The following is a 21652-nucleotide window of genomic DNA, read 5'->3' as shown; positions in this document are numbered from 1 at the left end:
CGTATTCATTACAAAGTATAAGAATTCTATTCCAGGTAAGAAGCCCAGGGAATGAATTACTATCCCTTTCTCTACTTTAATGCTTTCGGTTGTCTTGTTCAATCATAGCGCAGATGAATCGTACCGCGTCCATGGAATGATGCCATTATCCCTTCTACCCTGGTTTCATCACAAGTTATCATTCCATTCAACTTCACACATCATCTCCCAGCACTTTTGTATCTTAACGAAATAGATGAAGTGACATTTTATACCCGCTCGAGCCGCTATCATAATTAATGTACATACGTATGCCCAAAATACCCAATCCTCCATGTTCAAATCATCGCATGCCTGTTTTATATCACAATTGCCAAATCAGGCCTGTCCATCTTCTCATCATCCATGTTTGGGTAGTAAGGCACGATAGCATCGGCCGATAATACATAAGCGCTATTGTAAAGCGTCCAATAAGCTAATGACATAGTCAGCATCAAGTTTGTAAGTGAATAAAAATGTAAGAAGGGTGACTTACGTTGTCTAACTTTGCGTGCTGGGTGAAATAGACCAGCCCAGACGTAGTTGAGAACAAGACCTGGTCCAATTGCCATTCTGATAGCCTCAATAGCTTCGACAATACGATCAATAACGTGAGGACTGGTCTCAAATAAATTGGGGTATAATAAGTTGAGAAGATGAAGCATTGCATCTTCACAACCAAGACCAACAACGCCCAATGCCACGTGCTTGACAACAGAGGCGGCAGTCTGTCTATGAACTTGATCACGATCGATCAATGCATCTTCGAGTAAAGGAGTGATAGCATAAACGTAATCTTTGGCCATCTCACCAATATATTCGAAGAGGAAAGAAAGTGATTTCAGAACACCATTCTGAACATTGAGTTCGGGAACACGGTATTCGTTCATCAAAGCTGGAAGAACTGTGAATGGAGCGCAAGTTTCCGCAACGATACCAATCGCTACAGCTGTACAGACACGAGATTGACGTTCTTGAACTCGGAGATTGTTTAGAAGAGTAGCGAGAACATCCTGAGGTCCAATAGCTTTGGCGATGAAACCGAATGTGTTATTGGCAGCACGACGGATACCTTTCTTGTGGGCCTTGAGCATGTCTAGAAGTTCGAAACAGATTCTCATCCATTCTCTAGCATTAACACTCTCAGGTCCACGATCAGCGATACGACCAACCAAATCAATGGTATTTTCTTGTACCTTCTCGTGTCGATTTCGTAGAATTGGTGTAAGTCGAGGAAGTAAATCCTTAATTGGGGGTTGCATTTGATTGATACCGACCACAGTGACAATGGAACGCAAGGCACCAAGGATAGAACCGAGAACTTCTGGATATTCTTCACCGAGATATTCGTAAAGAACAATACCTAGCTTGCCCATCAAAGCATCTTCACCACATTGCTTCATAACCATTGCGATACGAGAGATCAAATCCGCCGCTTGTTGTCGAACAGTCGCAGATTTGTTGTTTAATCGCCACAAAATGGTACTGACAATTTGGGGGAGGTATGGTTTACATCTCGTACCAAGAGCGTTAACCACAGTTCCAAATCCATTCAACATAACGATATCCTCGACACTCTGTTCCTGGAAAGAGTGCAAAATACCATCGATAAGTCGTTCTTCGAGTCTCTCGCTAATATCTGCAGCACCGAGACTTGCAATAACTTTCTCGATAGTCTCCACAGTCATTTTACGATATGCTTCGCTTTCATCCTTCAAGTTATTGACGATACGCTCCACAATCTCGCCGACACCAACTTTTTGGCCGAGATCAACAGTAGTCTCAACCACTTGTCTATAGTTACGCTTGTCCAATGCCATTCTTCGAACCCAGAAGCTTTTGAAAAACTCATCTAACACATTCTCCTTCAGGTATCCTGCTGTTACACCATCGGTACCAGCGCACTGTGAAACAACTTTGAGTACTACCTTTTTCATTTCCTCATCGGGAGATGAGAATTCTCTCAAAAGAATCTCCATGATTTGTCCCGTGTAGTAGTTGGCGTATTCTTCGTCCATCAAAGGAATGATGTATCCAACGGCCTTCAAGAAACCGGCAAGACCTTTTCCACGTTGTTTCTATTTGTGAGTCAGTAAATTGTTATTTAATTGTTTGGGAATGAAAGAATAAATTTGTACTAACCCTAGCACCGGTCCATAATGGATTGAGGATATCATCGAAGCTTTCAATACCATATGGATTTGCTGCCTCTGCTAAAGCTGCAATTGCCAAACTGGTAACAGTTCGAACCTTTGTTTGATCGTCATTAAGATTACCACCGATACAATCAACCAAACCTTTTAGATGAGGAAGCACAGCACAACCCATCAAGATAGGGATCTGTTGAACAATCTTCACACCAGTATGTCTTGCTTGCCACGATTTCTTACTTCTACAAACTGCTCGTAAGAAAGGAAGAAGTGCAGGAATACCAAGTGCAGAAGCGACGACAGCAAATGCTCTAGCAGTTGTGTTTCGTACATATTCATCAACATGATCAATATCTGGTCGCATAGTACTGATCATGTGAGCTAAACCAGCAGCTTTACTGAGATTGGAAATAATTTCTCGACCTTCAACTCGAGCGTAGTAGTCTTGATCGATAAGCAATGGTTCGATGACGACCAAAATCTTGTGAACATATGGCCTGACAAGATCATCAAGTTTGTAGAGGATACGATCAATAACCTTGACCAACAGATGGCGCTCTTGATCTTCCAGTGTCTTTTCCATGAGCAATGGAAGGATTTGGTTGAATAATGGTCCAGCGCCAAATTGTCTTGCGTTATCCGTAAGTTGACGCAGAGCAGTCTTTCGCATAGGTGGAGTTCCATTTTTGACTTTGAGTAAGAGCCTCATGATCTTCCTTTCTTTAAGTTCTTCGACACTCATGGAATTTTCATCACTACCATCTGTGAGCTTTCCGAAATATGCCATATCTTCCGCCTTGAAAAATTGTAAATCTCCCACGCCGGGTATTTCTGTTGGGAGTTGTTTTGCTAGTTGTCTTCCACTTTCTGGATCTTGCATCATGAACCCGCCGGTAGGTAATGGTGTAGACATGACCTTCTGCGCAATAGTTCGTATTGGGGCGTAACCTGGCGGAGGTTCTAAGATTTTGTAGCCTTCAGATGGTAACATCATATCGAGCTCCTCATCTGAAAGTGGCGCATTTCTCGATGATATATCAGTTCCGAATGTAGTTGGTATAGACGGACCGCCCATTTGTGATGGATGCATTGGTGTTACTAATCCTTGATTGCCCATGGGGGTGGCAGCAGGTGCTTGATCCCATCTAGACCTTCTCCTAGGAGTTTCGTCAACCGCGGCGCCTCCAACAGCTGGTGTTTGATCCCATCTCGAACGTTTGGTTTTACCCTCCGCTGATGGTGGAGCCATGGTAGTATCTTCCTCAGTGCCAACATCCCATCTCTTCTTTCTCTTGCGTCCACTTGCGACAGCTTCCGTGGAACCAGCTTCGTCGTTTTCCTTATCACCAGGAGAACCACTACCTTCCTTGATCAGCGTTGCAGTATGGTGGATGACTTCGCCATTCGCCTTCTTTTCCTCAATGGCTTTCCTAACTCTCTCTTCCTCACGCTCAAGTTCTCTCCTAGCCATGACATCTCTGTAGCTTTCAGCATTTCCATCAGCTCTTGTAGGTGTCAAGACTCGATCGTGTCGACGTTTTTGATAATCGGTTTCGCGATCGGAAATTCGTGCACTTTTCTCTCTCCCTAAGAGAATATCTTCCTCCTCAACCCCATTACCCTGCGCGAATTCGTTCATCTGTTCCTTGGAAGCTGTGTATTGGCCTACCAATCTTCGGCTGGTATCAGCTTCCTCCATTTCATCATCATCACCATCTGCCACTGCGATGGAAGTATTGTAACCTGCGAATTTATCACCGCCATCGCGCTCATAAAGACTGGTATCGAAGCTTTCTGTTAAGGAGGCCTTGGTGGAAACATCAGTTCGCTGACTTGATGGATCAAATGTCTTCGATCCCTTCTTACCAGCAGAGGCAGCATTCCTCTCAGCCTGTAGCTTCCTGATCGTCTCGAAGTCGGTGTCGGACATATTGGCGCGTTGTAGTGATGCGCATTGGTGTTCGGATGGGATAATTTTGTATTGATTTTGTAATCGAGAAGGTACTTAGTAGCTTTGATAACCAGCACTAGTTCATGTTACTAGCCACCCGCCACACGAGGCTGAGTTTGATGCATGTGTCACGTGATATACGATTGCTCGGTTTCGGCGGATGTCCTTTCCACCAGTGTAAATGCTCACTTATTATCTGCTCGATGGAATAATTATTAATGACTTGTAAAATCTTATCCATTTGAAGTAAACATACCTACCTATTGTTTGTTCCACGGGGTTCTCACAATAAAATTTGATTGATCCAGGTCGAGAAGTGTAATAATAACAGACAGACAATTGAAAAGGGGAATGTGTCAAAGAATCACGCCAAAAATCACAAGATATTCAAGATGGTATCAACTCACAAAACAAAAACTCCTAGAAGTTTTGTGGTATGCAATATCGCTCAATTTCAATTTTCGTGTCATACAATCGCCTACCCCAAACTCCCAGTTGTCTTCTATCCTCAACCTTGGACCTTGAAAGTGCGTCCGGTAGCTGTCTTTCTCTCTTTCTCTTCGTTCTCTGGGCGTGCTCTTCTCAGAACTACTAATCGTTAGTAATGTGCAACATCCACTCTTCAGAAATAAGAGCCCACCTTGCAAGAAGTCTGCGGTACGTGTACGCATTCTAGAGTGAATGTATGCCTAGGAGAAGTTAACACTGAATCATGAATTGGCCGTGTTTCATGAGAGTACCTTTGATGCTTTGATATGGTAATGGAAGTAATCACGGAAGGTTTGGATGTGGGAAATAACTTCATCTCTTCGTTGAAGTGTGAGGTGACGTGGGAATAAAACTGTATGAATTAGCAGGGTGGAATAAAAGCTCACGATACCGCAGAAGAGTATTTGAACTTACCAAATGTAACATATCCAATATCTCCACTGCCATTGTCCTTTACTCCTGGAACTCCTTGAAGCTCCAATGGCGGATCGGTTCTGAACAATACTTGAGGAGCGTTTTGAATAGCTCTCCTTCGGGCATCTACGAACTCTTGAATAAAGACCCTTCCGAATACTCTATCTGTCTCTTCGCGGAATACTGTACTGAAGATAACAGTAACTCTGTCGTGACTGGCTTTGATATAAATCGCTTCTTCATCACGGTAATGAATTGCCATAACATCTCCACCTTCTCTGACACCCTGGGGAGCTTCCTCAGACGTGAACTTCGATGCTTCCTCCTGTAATTTGTGGAATTCGGTGAAGGCATGCTCGAATGGCGCAGCCATGGCATTTCGTTTCAATAAGGATATGCGTCTAATCAAATCATCTCGGGCTTCTGGAAAATATATTGCATCAGCATGTGCCATACAAGATGACTGGCTTTCATACCCTTTTCTTCTGGCAGACTTTCTAAATCAACTTGCACCGAGAAATTGTAACCACTTTCCGGCGCAACAACGTATGGACCATATTCACGCTCAAGAACCTGCTGAGCGCCATATCGTACAAGTTCATCGTAGCATTTGACTTGTATGGAAATGAGAATTTTGGTCTTTGCTTCAGGGGTCGAGATGTGGAAAGTAACACCGTCGAAATCGGCTACAGTTTGATCAATGTTCACCGGTGGTGCTCTGATATGAATTAGTTTTGGTCGAGCTTTAGGATACAGGTTTACACAAACCCTGAGAATCTCTCCGTGAGTACGGATTGAATGAGTACATTTTGGTAATCGAGAAGAAGCATTATGGTGGTGTGTAAGAGACTTGAATTTCCCGTTGTGATGTTTCCAGTACTACTAATGCACTATGGGGAATTAAGCTGCTGCTCTCCTGTTGTGTTGTTGTAGCTCAGGTTGCTGACGACGTGGGGCGGGTGGCTTAGCTTTGGGTATTAAAGCGGCATTATATTTTCGAGATCTCTCGGATAGAAGTATCTGGTCTTCCTGCCGCTTTTAAACCTGTGAAACCCATGCTTATCGGTAGCACTAAGGAATTTTATCGCATAGGTTAGAAAAAAAGTTCTGGTTCTCAAACTGCATATGAGTACTTTTGCGCCAGTTTATAAATATGGTCAAATCTTACTTGTAAGTCCTCAAAACGATATATGCCAATAAGCAATTATTGACCTACTTACTTCTAGGAAATACGAGCATTCGAAATCATTCGGTCTTGTCAATTCGAGTACTTCAAATGTTGTTTGGTCAACAGATGGAGCCGGCGTCTCGAGTCGAAATACAGGTTCGGGAAGAGCTATAGTGGCTGCCAATGAGGAGGTATTATGTTGGGAAATAAAGACGGGAGCACTTTTGAGTCGATGGAGAGACAATGAATGTAAATCTCAGGTTTCAGCCATTGCCCAGAGTAAAACAGACATAGACATTTTCGCCGTCGGATACGAAGATGGTAGTATACGACTATGGGACTCGAAAATTGCAACTATTCTAGTCAAATTCAACGGGCACAAGTCTGCGATTACTACATTAGCATTCGATAAATCTGGAGTCCGTCTAGCTAGTGGTTCGAAGGATACAGATGTTATTGTATGGGACCTGGTCGCTGAGGTTGGCTTGTTCAAATTGAGAGGACACAAGGATCAGATAACCGGGCTCCAATTCATTCAACCTGGCGCACCACAAGAATCTGGTGAAGACGAAGAAGTAGTCGAAGTGGAGGACAGTTCATCTGAGGGATTTCTTCTCACCACTGGCAAGGATGCACTCATCAAACTCTGGGATATGACATCTCAGCACTGTATCGAAACGCATGTCGCTCAAACAAATGGGGAATGCTGGGCTTTAGGCACTTCGCCGGATGGTAGTGGGTGTATCACGGCTGGAAACGATGGGGAAATGAAAGTGTGGTCTATTGATACAGCCGGTCTATACAAATTATCGAGACAGGTAAACGGTGCAGTTGAAGCTCGATATCTCCAGGGTAGAGGAATTTTACATCGACAGGGAAAAGATAGGGCACTCGAAATCAGTTTCCACCCACGCTTAGACTACTTTTCGGTTCATGGTTCGGAAAAGTCGGTTGAAATATGGAGGATACGATCAGAAGAGGAAGTAAAGAAAAGTTTAGCAAGAAAGCGCAGGAGAAGAAGAGAAAAGTTGGCCGCAACTGAGAAGTCAGCTATGGAAGTTGACGAAGTGGATGAAAAGGTCGAAGACGTTTCAACTGCTGATATCACAGACTTTTTCGTCCCGTACGTCATTGTTAGAACGGGAGGTAGAGTTCGATCCATGGATTGGGTACGCATTAAAGGCACCAAATCCATACAATTGCTTATAGCAACTTCGAACAACCAATTGGAGGTCTACACAGTAGTCACAAAAGAGAAGAGCAAGAAATCTAAGAGTGAAGAAATGCCGGATTATTCAAGAACACTATCGGTCGAAATGCCAGGTCACAGAGCAGATATAAGAGCGTTGGCACTGAGTTCCGATGACAAGATGCTGGCATCAGTATCTAATGGTGGTATCAAAATCTGGAACGTTCGTAAGGGAACTTGTATACGAAGTTTTGAATGTGGCTATGCTCTATGCTGTGCATTTTTGCCGGGAGATAAAATTCTAGTGGTTGGAACAAAATCTGGGGAACTGGAGTTATTTGATGTAACTGCGACTGCAATGATCGAGAGTATCAAAGCACACGAAGGTGCTATTTGGAGTTTACAGGTACATCCAGATGGCCGTTCTGTGGTATCCGGAAGTGCAGATAAGTCAGCCAAATTCTGGAATTTTGAAGTGATTCAGGAGGAGATTCCCGGAACCACACGGAAAACCCCAAAACTACGACTTGTCCATACCAGAACATTGAAAGTATCAGATGATATTTTGAGCTTGAGATTCTCACCAGATGCACGTTTGTTAGCTGTGGCCCTCCTGGACAATACCGTTAAGGTGTTCTTCGTCGATTCTCTAAAGCTCTTCCTAAATTTGTATGGTCACAAGTTGCCTGTGCTTAACATGGATATCTCTTTTGATAGCAAGCTCATTGTTACTTGCTCTGCTGACAAGAATATACGTCTCTGGGGTCTCGATTTTGGAGATTGTCATAAAGCATTCTTTGGACATCAAGACAGTATTTTACAAGTCGCATTCATTCCACATAGTCAAGATGGCAATGGACATCATTTCTTCAGTACCAGTAAGGACAAAATGATCAAGTACTGGGATGGAGACAAATTCGAACAGATTCAAAGATTGGATGGTCATCACGGTGAGATCTGGGCTTTGGCGGTCAGTCGAACAGGTGACTTTTTTGTCAGTGCAAGTCATGATAAAAGTATTCGAGTATGGGAACAAACTGACGAGCAAATATTCCTCGAGGAAGAGAAGGAGAAGGAGTTGGAAGAGTTATATGAATCAACTTTGACAACATCTCTGAATCCTGATAAGAACGAGGAAGATGATGATAATGAAGTTGGAGCCGCCGGAAAACAAACAACCGAGACTCTGATGGCTGGAGAAAAGATTGTCGAAGCCCTTGAGATTGGTACCGTCGATCTGGAACTAATGGCTGAATATGCACTCGCTAAAGCCTCTAATCCTAATACCGCTCCTCCAGCCCGCAACCTCCTTTTCATGGCTCTCGGTAATATCAGTGCCGAACGACATGTCCTCAATACTCTCCAGAAAATCAAAGCCGCAGCTCTTCACGACGCATTGCTCGTTCTTCCATTCTCCACTCTCCCCATGCTCTTCACATTCTTAAATATTTTTGCCCAAAAAGAGATGAACATACCGCTTACATGTCGAATACTATTCTTCATGTTAAAGACACATCAAAAACAGATTGTTTCAAGTAAAACTATGAGGACTATGTTAGATGGCGTTAAGGAGAACTTGAGAAAGAGTTTAAAGAGACAGAAGGATGAGATGGGATTTAATTTGGCAGCTTTGAAGATTACTGGAGAGAGAGTCAAGGATATGGGGACTAAGGATTATGTGGATGAGGAGACTTGGGAGGAGGACGATGGGTCGAGTAAGAAAAAGAGAGGATTTGTTCAAGTTTCTTAGGATGTTTGAATTTAATTGTGGCAATTCGTTGGTATAGATTTGGGCGAATATCAAAAATGCAAGATGTATAAATTTTGGTCAAAATGGTAGTGTGGTAGGAAAATTCAATAGCACTTATTTGCATAACCATTAACTGTGGAAAAGAATGAGATGCGTTGTACCATTCCGGATTGCAGCCAGGTAGTAATTCCCCAAGTTTTATGTTCGCAATTTTCAAAGCAAACGACCCAAAAAACGCGTTTGAAAGAAGCCCGAAAAAGAAGGGGCATATCTTGAGCTGAACTTTGTGAGAATATCTTGTTGCTTCGATCAGCATCGACTGGGGGTTTGAACCTGTACTCTCTTATTGTACAGTGAAACTTTGGATATTACAGCTTAATTGTTCTATTCAATTCCGAAAATTAAGACCTTATTGTTCTATTTCATCTTGGACTTTCATACTTGTTCTATAGTATCACTAGTAGGTGTACGAGCTGACGGGACACTGTAAAAAATGGATTTGTGAATATCTCTTGATATATCAATTTCTATATCTTAAAAATTGTTAAAGATATTTATTAGAGATAGAACAACCAAAATACAGATTCTGATAGCGAATAATTGAAGAGTAGATTTATTTAAAATCTCGAAAGTCGAGAAGTGTTCTGTCAATACATGCACCCACTGGTGTATTTTCATCGCTATAAACTCGAAGGAGATAGCTCTCTGTCAGTCTTCATTCCTCTGGATTTTTCGACGAAGTGTTTCTTTGAATTTTCGAATGATCTAGATTCATAATGATGGTTACGAGAGGGTGCGTGCCAAAATGTCTTTCTTTTGCTTTCCAAGCCTAACACATAGATCTAATATTGCGTTTCAAAGCAAAACATAAAGAAAAGACAGAATTAAAAAAAAATGGCAGCAGTCCGTAAATCGCGTATCACGAACAGTATAAAGGAAAGGGATTCCATATAATTTCATTCTCGTGCACAAAAACTCCCAACACCTCATTTCACCTCAAACGAAAATGTCACCTTCATCCCCTTCCCATACTCCAGTCCTACGTCTCCGTCCGCTTTCTGAATCTGACAATCCCTCTCGAGATTCCATACACGCCAGAGTCGCCAGCGATGTCGCAAGATATTACAAGAAAGCAGGATCAGCATCGGGTCCTATCTCTGTCGATATTGGACCAGCGTATCACCCACGATTTTACCACCGGAATTCCTGGGAACTAGAGTCTCCTGAAAGAACCGAACCTAATTCACCAACAGAGTCATTTTTTGCTTCTCCCATTGAAAGTCGCCCTTCCTCTCCGGTGGGATCTACGGGTAGTATGATTACTCACACCTCCTCTCAGACGGACGACTCATCCACAGAATCTAGAGACATGACAAAGAGAATCGATGAATCAATCAAAGAGCGAGACAAAGCAACGGAACGCAGCTCCAATCTTCTCGAGCAACTCTTGATGGAAAAGTCTAAAAGCTTGATCCTGGAAAAGGAAAGAGATGACGCAATTCTCGGTGCCGCAGAAACCAAGACGAAGTACGAAATCATAGAGAAGGAAAACGATGATGCCAAGCGCAAATTATGGGAGGCACGGTATCAGCTGACTATATTGGAGAAGAGGAAGACGGATCTCTTTGCAGGCGAGAAAATAGCATTGGTGCAGGCGGAGAGAGATCAAGCTATTTTGCAAGCAGAGGCGAGTTTGAAATTGCAGAAGAAGGCGGAGAAAGAAAAGGATGAGGGAAAGCAACTTATAGTTGAAGTCACAGAATGGCAGAACGAAAAAGTGAGGGAGATCAACGAAGCGAGACGAGTCGCAGCCAAGAGATTTGAAGATATGGAGTTGGCAGAAAGAGAAAGAGATGATGCATTGCAGCTTGCATCTGAGAGATTGAGTCGAATGAATGACGCGCAACGAATTGCATTGGTGAGATTGAAAGAGATGCAGCTGGTTCGGAAGGAAAGAGATGAAGCCCAGCAACATGCAGCAGAGAGCTTGGGAAAATGGATTAGCTTGGAACAAAAATACGAAGAAGTAAAGCATGAAGCACATTTGCTGCGAACGGAAATAGAGAGGATGAAAGAGGAAAAGAAAGGACGGGGCTACTGGACATATTTCCTTGGTGCATTGTTCGATTGAGAATATTTTGGGCAATTGTGCTTATGCTTTACTTTTCTTTTCGAGTCTTGTTGCATAGGTATCTTAAGATTTTTTCACATTCACTTAGCGAGAATTTCATTACACTCTTATCTCAATTCGCACGCAATAGAATGATTTTGTTGCATTCCTTATGATTCAATAACTATTTTGACGTTTCTTTAGTGGTGAAATTCAGTATCGAAATGAAGCTGTTAAAGTAAATGTGATGCAATTGGCCAAGACGATAATTCTAGATTCTCAAAGAGATTCCATGTATGATCCTGACATCTCATGAAGCTGCGTAGATACGTCTAGAACATTGCTTCTTAAACATTCTTCTTATTCTCTACACAATCCTCAAGATTCTATGATGTAAATCTCAATAATCTGAAACAATAACACAATGTCTATTCAAGATTATAATGAGACAATATAGACTTAACTCGTATAAAGACCCTCGATGACTTCCCGGTATTTCTCGCTACATACTTCTCAGCACTCTCTACCAAACATACATAAGTCAAAGATTAATCACAATACCAGTCAAAACCCCAGTCCCAATCTCGGACTCAATTCAACCTCCCACGGCAACTTTAGGATCAACTTCAACTTCGCCATTGACAGTCGTTGCTGTTCCAGTACCAGCGCCAGACAAAGAGAACTCAGTAGCTCAGTTGTCAACCACGATACCGCTTGTAGCTCGACGATGGCGATCCCTAGATTCGACTACAGGTAACATCGACAATGACCGTATTGCAAAGACAGAGATATTAGAGAGGATTGATCTTCTTCTTCGAGAGATCTACTACATAGAGCAAGAATTGACGGGCGCGGAGACAAAAATACTGAAGCTTCGAGACGAGCTGCATGCGTTGCATGAATTAGATTGGGCTATTCGTATGGAAGATTTGTTAGGAAGATTGAAGTCGGAAGAAAAAGAAGAAGAGGGGAGGAGGGAGTGAAGAGGAAGCTGGAAGTGCTGAAATTATTGGAAAGGGAAGGGGGAAGAAATAGCTATAGCTGAATAGCTGGAAAGTGTGATGAGTAAATAGACATATATTTTGAGGGGAAAAGATGAGATAAGATTGTAATCACAGAGTCTACTTGTGCTACATGCTAACCCATCTTCTTCTCCAATGTTTAAAAGAACACGGTTGCCAAGATTCAATCGACGCAGAGACGATCGAAAGTTCTGAGGAACTTGGTCTTCTACTATCAGAACGAATCACGGATCGAGTACGTATCAGGAAAATGATAGCGGATATCATACAATAGCTTTTTAGGCTTACAGAAACTGATCCCTGTTTGTCCAATCCAGGATGTCCAATGGTCTGGCCGGCAGTCCAACAATCAAGAACTTTGAAATATTCAATCCCTTCTGAATAATGAAATCATTTCGTGCATTGAGATAGTCTTGATGTTTGAATTGATCTGAAACAATGAATTTATGATGTCGATAATGGTACCTTCAATATTTTCAAACTAGAATCATAAAATAGACTGCAGTCCGGGCTATTGAAAGCACTGAAATTTCAAATGGAGCCAAGGCTATTAGGAACCTGGAGGTGGTATCTATATATAAGTTTGAGAAAATAAGAATATTATACAATGACTATAGCTAGTAGCCTAGTACCAACTCTCAGGCATGGACAACCTAGCTCATCATCACAGCCAATCATCTCAAAACCTCCCCCTCCATATGTCACATTTCCCATCATATAATCTAACAACCTCCTTCTCTACCATCTCAACCTCTCTAAGAAGGAATCTTGAATCCACCCCAGTTCAAACGCGAAAATGCACCCTCAGCATCATATTTCTCCCTAATGGTGATCATTTTTTCTATATTCTCCGCTGGCATTGTAGAAAATGGATTTTGCCATCCTCCAGCATCACCCATATAGATGAAATCCGTTTCTTCACTCGAGACATTGTTCGCAATAGCAAAGTTGTGGATTTCTCCCATGACTTTTTGAATCCATGTTGTCATGCGGAGATCGTCTTGTGCTAAATCCCAGCCAGTGCTCATTTGCCACCCTTCTTGATGTTAGTATCTCTTGAGATGGAATAGGGAGTGTACAAAAAGAGGAGAAGTAACTTACAGATACCAGATTCAGTGTCATCTCTTCCCCATACATTGCCAATACCGTTGGTCTTTGCGATAGTGTTGGCGCTTTTAGGATCAAGGTTTGTGACGAAAGTTGGATAGAAACCAACAACATCCTTAACATCCTCGACTGCGGCTTTCCACATTTGCCACATTTGATAGAGAACAGTTCCATTTGGTTTCATAGAATGAACAGCAAATTCGACTCTGAAGTTATACATTAGTAGTGATCATTCCATGAAAGATTGTGTGAAACTTACCGGAACATTTGAAGAGGGGAGTCGAGTTGTGCTGCAAAAGTAGCCATTGAAGAAACATTATTAATAGCTTGTAATGCCGGAATAGCTGTAAAGTTTTCGAATCTAGATGGTGGACTTTCGGTTCCAGCTTGAACACCTAGAAGGGATGCTGACACAGCTCCTGTAGTAGCATTGTATGTAGTAGTAATAACTGCTCCAGCTGCAATGGAAGGATCGTTGTTGGCAGCTAAATCACAAGTAGCTTGAAGGAAAGCTTCAATTCCACTTTCGTCGAATACTTGGATGGTAGTGCTGACGAGAGGGATATCGAATGTTTTAAGTGTGAATTTGGTGACGATACCGAAGTTATTGGCACCACCTTTCAATGCCCAGAAAAGGTCGGGGTTGCAATCTGCGGATGCTTTGACTTGAGTACCATTTCCAAGGACAACATCATAGTTCACAACGTTGTCCATTGCATATCCATACTTGTTGTTGAAGTAATGAACACCACCGATAAGAGTGAGACCAGGAACACCAATGGTCTTAAGACGACCACCAATGACAATACGACCATAAGGTTCGAGATAAGAGTAGACGTCATACCATCTGTTACCTGGACCAACATCCACGGTGGTATTGTCGGCGGAAATCTGAAGGTCATTAAGGCCAGCAAGAGCTACCAACACACCAGCATTGATATTGTTGGCTCCGGGGAACTACAAAGAACGTCAGCGGAAGGCTACTAACCTCAAATGTTTACTAAAAGCTTACATTCATATGACCCCCACCACGAATAGCAAATTGAGCATCACAAGTACTGATAATTTCTACTCCCGCTGCTACCTGATCGGCATTGATAGGGCTGAAGATACAAGCCGGATCCGCATTAGTTCTGACATCCCATGCCTCAAGGTTGTAGTAAGTGTAGTTTGAGGTGTTTGGAAAGTAGAGGTACTCCGGATAACTAGTTGATAGTTGCGAGCATGCACATGCTGAAGCTTCCGAATAGGTAAAAGTTCCGTAATCAGTCGTTACAGTTGTACCTGCAAGGGAAGTTGAAACATTAGAAGCTGCATAAACAGCTCCCACGAAAGTAGATCCCGCGAGTAGCAAGGAAAACATGACGGAAATAGGAAAATCCGATTAAAGAAAGTGATAGACAGACTGAAAGATAAAGTTTTAAGTTGTTGTGATGAATGAGGTAGCCGAATAGAACTTTCTTATATATCTCCTTCTGAAGACATGCATATTTCTTTCATTACGCATTTTCTGTCTAATATTACCCAGAACCACTTCCAAGACCAGGAATTATGGCTGTGTACTAGACTGTCAGGATATTTTACTCAGATCTTTTACTCAAATTGCCAAGATGCGAATGCTCTCGCATTCTCGCATTCTCATATTGAGGCGCATTACACTCGACTTAGCAAATAAGAAGAATAACGAACCATCAATCTAAATTGATGAACGAAATAAAGAGACCAAACCCCAGAAAATGGACCATAGTTGACTAGTTGATATGCATCGTATTCGGACTGACGCATAAAAGATCACTAGTCAGGGGAATGTCGGAGGATTCGCACATTTGAATATGGTCCGAGCTGACCGTCCTTTGACGTCGACGTCCGATCATTTGAGATATATCTGGGGATGACTATCATCTTGCCACCTTAAAGTTTATATATTGTATGTGTCAGTTTTATTGTAACTTTAAAATCAATATTGATGTAACGCGGAAGATTTAATGGTAATGCCACAAGGAAATAGTCAGTTAGACAAGAGCCAGGTTATACATAGTCTACCGAGTAGTGTCGTACTTTTGATATAACTATTACATCAAGAATAGTATAAAACATGCCATCATGTATAATTTAATCAAACTCTATGGTCATGTTAATCGTGATACTTTCCGATGTAGCAGTCACAAGTTCACATTGGCTTCGATAAGTATAATCTCATGACCGCTTAATTCATCCAATACCTCATCATTTTCTATCCTTCTATTCGTATTCTTTTGATGTTCCTTATGACATGGAAAGATCGCTATGACCTGATACCATGTAACAATACAATTTGATATGATCGTCATATTCCAACCCTATTACCGGGCAGTGAACGGATAATCTGCATCTAGATCATCATGTCATGAAAACCCAATGCTAAGTGTACCAAAATACCAAGGTCTTGGTAAGGTTATCGAGCGGAATAAACCCAGAGAAGTACAATAAGGAGTGGCTCAGTAAGTGGATACACAAGCAAATGTACAAGGTAGTATGCTCAGGTTTACCTCTTTACCCCTATCATTGTCGTGGCTTTAACCTTCAAGTTATCTGATCTTTCGGATAAGGCTGAGATGGAAAATCTCGGCCATGAGATGAAAGATCCGCGCGATATAGTATAAAGGGGCGGACATCTTCTCGCTCTACCGAAACCGAACATTTATACAACAGACATAATAGTTATGGCAATGCTCAAAAACGAAATCGAATAAGAGCAAAACTTTATTTCTCTCCTTTTATCAGCTATAGCTAACCGTCTTGTCTATTACCACAATACGATGCCCCATTTTAGCACTTGAGGATTTCCAATCTAAGAATTAAGGTTTAGTGTATACAGTTATACAACTCTATCTACAGCCAAGATTTGATTCTGAACCCCTAAAATCTTGAGTCCGCAAGTCATACGTAACCATGATTATTAGACTTCCGAATTCTCTTCTCAGAAATCCAATAGTCAAAAGTACAGCTCGACAATCAAAAGCTTTCATTGTCTAACTCCAGTCAAATCATTTTCATAATTTGAAATACTCAATTCATCTCGGATATTATATTTCTTTAAAATTTGAGAGCCTCTGATGATCCAAATACGCTCCGAATAATCGGGAACTCTGGCCACTTCCAATATTCAAACCTCAAGCCTTGAAACTTTGAGAGTAAGTAGCTCTCACAATGTAGTCATCTGATCGTATGCCTTGGCTCACATCTAACTCCCAGTTTCCAACGTGGAAGGTTATCAAGTCTCAAGTGAGATATTCCATACAGGACCAGACGACGCCGCCCGTCACGCAAGCACAATCAAAAAGCCACCACGAAGCAATGCAAGAAAGGAAGCATCACAGAAAAAAAATGAATCATGAAAGAAGGTGATCCAAACACTCGCTCATCCCAGATACCTTTCATCCAACCCCCTATACTCAAGCGAACAAACCACATATACAAGTTACTCACCCAGTGAACAATCACACAATATCATCATCAACCATCACAAAAGTAAGAATCATCAATCATCATTACTCAAGTAGATAACAGAAAAGCCATCCCATCACAATACCCATCTTCACAACACATCACTATCACATTCCCCAAACTCCAAATCTTGATATTCTCGGATACAATCTTGATCCTAAACCCAATCCTAAACCCAATCCCAGACCCCAAATCCCACTCGTATACGCAATCGATCTTCACACCTCCCTTACGTATTTCGGAAGTTGAATTCCACAAGTATATCGGTTTCCACATCACAACAATCTGTGTGTTGAACTTCCTCTGTCCCTCACGCCCTCCCCCAAAACTCAAGGAATAGGCGCCACCAACAACCCCGCACACTTCGCGCTACAAACCCCAAACGCCGTATTGCACGCCACGATCGTTGCCGGCGCCGTCGCTCCCGCCGTCGCTCCCCACTATATTGATTTTGTCACATTAGCATGAGTACATCCTCAACTCCTCTTTCGAATTTCCCAACAAAAAATTAAAAATTATGTACACATAGGAAGAAACAATAATAAATACACAGGAGAAGAAACCAAAACTAGAGAAAAGAAAAGAAAAGAAAAGAAAAGAAAAATTCATACCGTCGCGCCCCCCGCCCCATAACAAGCCATCACCACCGCCGCACACCCACTCTGACAAACACCGTACGCAATCGGTCCTGCGGTTGCGATGCCCGCGAGGACTGCGATGAGAAGGATAGATTTCGATGATGATGGTTTCATTTTCCAAATACTCCTATGTTCTTTCGTTTTATCCTATCCTATCCTATCCTATCCTATTGAGTTGAGCTGAGTGGATTTGATTTGATTTGTGTGGAAGAATGATGAAGATGAAGATGAAGATGAAGAATTCATTAATCTCTGAAGAGATCAAAATGCACAGCACAAGTAGAACCACAACTCACAGCACTTTATATACATCTTTCTCCCCCTTCCCCCCTCCTCCTCCTCGTACGCCTTACCCCTCTTCGAATTCCACTTTTACTCCTACGCCTCACCCACCCGACCTTCTTCTCGACCTCTCTCACACCATCTATCATCCAATCACCAATCACCAATCACATCCCCATTCCATCACATCCCATCTCATTCCATCACACCACATCTCATTCCATCCTCCATCTCTCAACCCCTCAACCCACACACACACAAGGCAGATTTTCCAACTTTTCTCCTTTCCAAGTTTTCTCCCATCCAACTTTTCTCGCCTTCCACCTCCATAGAAACAACCAGAATATCCATTCCATCCAGGATTACACAACAGCGCAGATCCCAAATCAGACATCACAATTCGCACACCCATGCATTTGCATTTGCATTTGCATATGTACAACAAGACCACACACACACACACTCCATGCAAAAACCAAGAACCAACCCTCCAATATCCGGAGCCACGTGGAATGATCCGAGTGAATGAGTAAGTGGTCTCGGAAACGGGTGGGTAGTGTGTGAGAAATATATCAACCATCAATTTTTATCAATATAACGTCAAGACTGGAAAGATATCCATATATTTACGCTACGCTGCGTTGGGTATTATTACCTAGTTAAAGAGAATACTGTGATCTATCTCGATTTGCCCACACCTTTCCATCCCCGATCCCATAACGCCATAACCCAAGCCAAGCCAAGCTGAGCTGAGCTGAGCTGAGCTGAGTCGAATGAAACGAAATAAAAGACAATGATCGCTAATGAGTTTAAGCATATCCAAAACTTACCAGCTCACCAGCTCACCAACTCATCAACAAAATCAATTCAACTCCCACGCCGCAACCCCCGCGAATTCCATCGCACACTTTCCCTTCTTCCCCTCATAATCTCTCTTCGTCATACCCCTAGCATCCCCTCCATTGACAATCGTAACCGCATACAAACTAATCGTCTGGCCTCTCACTCCCAATTCCTTAACTCCCACATCTACCCACCACCAAAACCCATCAAAGTCAAATGGTACCATATCATCATTTCTTCCCTCCACTCCTCCTATTTTCAAAACTAGACAATAAGGTTTACCAAGACCATTTCGTTCAAAGTCGAAATGTTCACAGACTTTGGAGAATTGAAATCGCATCATTGCGTTGGATGTGGATGAGGCTTGTATGTATTTTTGAGGTGGAGTAATTGAAGTTTGTGAGATACCATGACGATCTTCTACAGAGCCGAAAATCTGTAACGGTTCACCACCAAGATTTCCAATAAAGTATTCTTCCCACGTTAAAGCTCTTCTATCTTTCCTAAAGAAATGTGACTTGTTGGCTGGAAAATGCTTGAGGCCAAATTCTTCATTCGACATGGTGAAGTAGGATGAGATCAAATTTTTGTTGTACATTTGATTGTCTCCTAGTTGTCCAGAACCCCAACAAGGGTCAATTAGTTTCCATTCCCCTCCATCGATACGTACTGCATTCCAAGCATGGCCGCCAGGATTAGGTGGTGGACACGATTCTCCTGGTTTAAGAGGTGTGTATCCAAATCCTTTTCCGTGACCAGTTACCATGATAGCTTCGAGTCCTGCTTTAAGTGCAATGGCCGTGAAAAGACCAGCATATCCACCACAGACAGCTAATCCAGTCTTAATAGTATCGGCAGGTGTAATATTTTTGACTCGATTTCCAAAGAAAGCTCCGGTATCATAAGCGATGTTATGATGAAGCCAAACGAAGATAGCACGAGCTTTATCAGTAGGCGAGCTGAAAGAACGACAAAGAACATCAGCAAGATATCCTGTATTATCAGGGGATCTTGGCAGGAATTCCCTTGAATATTTTGATGCAATTTGATCCGGACCGGAAAAGTCTCGACATAAAAGGCAGCCCGGTGATGGAGAAGATAATGTAGTTGGAGCAGCACTTACAGCTTTTACTTGAGCCGATGTTGGCTTGGACCGAAGGTTAACAGGTGGTGGTACTCCTGCCCCAGGTTTTGGTGCATCAGATGGTGATATTCCAGTCTTTTCAATCAAGAACTTTGTCATAGCCTCCGTTTCTCTCATATATTGATACTTTTCCGGATTATCTCCATTTCCATCAAAGAACATGATGGTCGGATATCCTTCAATACCATATCTTGCCAAAAAAGATTTATGTGCATCAACATCAACTTTTGCAATCACAATTCTGTCAGAAGCAAATGCAAAATCCTCGGCAAGCTGTTTATAATGTGGATCCAACTCAACACAATACTTGCAATATGGAGCATAAAAGTCCACAAGAGCAAATTTTCCGGAGAGAATAATACGATCAAAATTATTGGCATTCAATTCTTGAACAGCAGGACCGGAAGGCCTATTGTATGTAGGTGCTGGCCTTGATGAAGGATTTGGTGTTTCGGTAGATTTGTTACCAAATCCTAATGACAGAACAGAACGAGTATGGGATGGAGGTGGTAATCTTCGCGGTGGTAGAGAGACTGAATTCTCATCTTCTACATTTGCAATGGGTCTAGGAGGCATTTTAGGTGGGCCATTTGATCTTGATGGCAGTTTGGGTGGCAATTCACGTTCAACGACTGGAGGTTGTTTGAGAATAACGGGAGCTGACTTGGTCTGTTTTTTTTAAAAGGGTTAAATTTGTAATTATAAAGGGGTTCGGAGCTAGGAGAAAAGTTGAGATGAATATGCCTGGAGTTCTACGTCCAACCTGAAATAGAACAAACTCTGATAATGAGATCGCCCGCCCAAATCCAAGACTAGAAATAGTACTAGAAATACTTACAGAAACGAGAGGGAATTTAGCCTTCTGCTCTAACCTTGCCTTCTCTTGTAATTCTCTTCTTGAAGGCGGCAGAGGTGGAAGTTTTGCCATATCCAAAGGGGGAGGTAGCATTCTTCCATCTTTTGATCCTACAGATGTTATCGAAGATGCGGGTCTGCCATAACTATTCAATGACATGGCCGAGACCGTAGACATTTGTGAAATGGTCGAATCCCCCGAATCTCTCCTTGCCAATTGTGTAGAAGTAGATGCTCTTCTTGGTGGCAGATTTGGAGTTGAGGCTTTTCTCGTGGGCAATGGAGGAGGTGCATTTCGAGCTGGGAGAGCAGGACTCTTGGAATTGTTAACTCGGGCATTGCCATTGACTGGATTCGAGTTGGCTTTTGTGCCAAGTGGCTCATTGAAAGGTTTCTGGCTCACAGAAGAACCATATGTGACAATTGGAGGATTGTTGGCAGTCTTTGGTCTTGTAGGAAGAGGAGGTCTATCGGAACTTGGAATAGGAGGTGGTGGAGGTCGTTTGGCTACTATCAAACTATTATTCGCAGGGGCAGAGTCCCCCGCTTGTTGTTGCTTCAATGCAGCAATACGTTGCGCGAGGGTGGTAAACTGTGGCTCTTCAACATCGGCCATGATGTGCGATATGATTGTAGTGACTTTTCAGACCTTGGATAAAAGCGAGATTATATGTAGTAGCCAAGAAAACAGAAGGAATACTTGTTGAAGGTGGGGCCAGTATACTGCCTAAATGATTCACTTGATGTATGCTGGGTGTCACAACGAATTCGAAGCGCAAGAACGACAGTGAGATGAAGATTGGATATTAAAAGGTTTGCAAAAAACGAAAGTGTTATGATATAAACATTAAGACGAAGTTCTCGAAATCAGGATTTGATTATTATCGAAGGATTCATGACAACTGATGTAAAGAATGGAATTGAAATACCTCAGCACAAGGCTGTGGTGCGGCACAGTTAAGCAATTATGTATGTGATAATAGAAGATCTTCAAACTGAGCTGTTTAAAGTGGTCGACAAAATTTCTAATTGGGTA

At 42.3% G+C, this 21652-nt stretch overlaps 7 protein-coding genes across 7 annotated transcripts; 2 read left to right on the top strand and 5 right to left on the bottom strand.

Moving 5' to 3' along the window:
- Positions 1-338: 338 nt before the first annotated feature.
- On the bottom strand, positions 339-4098 carry Bfra_003924 (putative u2 snrnp component prp10 protein; the record flags this gene model as incomplete). Its single annotated transcript, XM_037334329.1, has 3 exons — positions 339-454; positions 515-2096; positions 2161-4098. 3 exons carry the CDS (start codon positions 4096-4098, stop codon positions 339-341), a joined length of 3636 nt encoding a protein of 1211 aa, XP_037194416.1.
- A 529-nt stretch (positions 4099-4627) lies between these two features.
- Positions 4628-5952, bottom strand: Bfra_003923 (putative arp2 3 complex 34 kda subunit protein; the record flags this gene model as incomplete). Its single annotated transcript, XM_037334328.1, has 6 exons — positions 5791-5952; positions 5499-5740; positions 5023-5445; positions 4860-4960; positions 4760-4808; positions 4628-4707 (listed from the first exon to the last, which is right to left on the bottom strand). Exons 1-6 carry the CDS (start codon positions 5850-5852, stop codon positions 4628-4630), a joined length of 957 nt encoding a protein of 318 aa, XP_037194415.1. The 5' UTR covers positions 5853-5952.
- Positions 5953-6175: 223 nt separating this feature from the next.
- Positions 6176-9129, top strand: Bfra_003922 (putative wd domain-containing protein; the record flags this gene model as incomplete). Its single annotated transcript, XM_037334327.1, has 2 exons — positions 6176-6192; positions 6249-9129. 2 exons carry the CDS (start codon positions 6176-6178, stop codon positions 9127-9129), a joined length of 2898 nt encoding a protein of 965 aa, XP_037194414.1.
- An 894-nt stretch (positions 9130-10023) lies between these two features.
- On the top strand, positions 10024-11260 carry Bfra_003921 (uncharacterized protein; the record flags this gene model as incomplete). The annotated part of the gene is made up of 2 exons (XM_037334326.1): positions 10024-10036; positions 10167-11260. 2 exons carry the CDS (start codon positions 10024-10026, stop codon positions 11258-11260), a joined length of 1107 nt encoding a protein of 368 aa, XP_037194413.1.
- Positions 11261-13016: 1756 nt separating this feature from the next.
- Bfra_003920 (putative fad binding domain-containing protein) lies at positions 13017-14731 on the bottom strand (the record flags this gene model as incomplete). The annotated part of the gene is made up of 4 exons (XM_037334325.1): positions 13017-13297; positions 13363-13574; positions 13628-14325; positions 14381-14731. 4 exons carry the CDS (start codon positions 14729-14731, stop codon positions 13017-13019), a joined length of 1542 nt encoding a protein of 513 aa, XP_037194412.1.
- Positions 14732-17183: 2452 nt separating this feature from the next.
- Bfra_003919 (putative zygote-specific protein) lies at positions 17184-17606 on the bottom strand (the record flags this gene model as incomplete). Its single annotated transcript, XM_037334324.1, has 2 exons — positions 17184-17294; positions 17466-17606. The coding sequence occupies 2 exons, from the start codon at positions 17604-17606 to the stop codon at positions 17184-17186; spliced, it is 252 nt and encodes an 83-aa protein (XP_037194411.1).
- A 1030-nt stretch (positions 17607-18636) lies between these two features.
- Positions 18637-21232, bottom strand: Bfra_003918 (putative transglutaminase-like superfamily protein; the record flags this gene model as incomplete). Its single annotated transcript, XM_037334323.1, has 2 exons — positions 18637-20430; positions 20600-21232. The coding sequence occupies 2 exons, from the start codon at positions 21230-21232 to the stop codon at positions 18637-18639; spliced, it is 2427 nt and encodes an 808-aa protein (XP_037194410.1).
- Between the last annotated feature and the right edge of the window lie 420 nt (positions 21233-21652).

The sequence above is a fragment of the Botrytis fragariae genome, assembly GCF_013461495.1.
Source record: "Botrytis fragariae strain BVB16 chromosome Unknown tig00000045, whole genome shotgun sequence".
Classification (NCBI taxonomy): Eukaryota; Fungi; Ascomycota; class Leotiomycetes; order Helotiales; family Sclerotiniaceae; genus Botrytis; species Botrytis fragariae.
The sequence above is the reverse complement of the archived record's forward strand: the minus strand, read 5'-3'. Positions and strand labels throughout refer to the sequence as shown.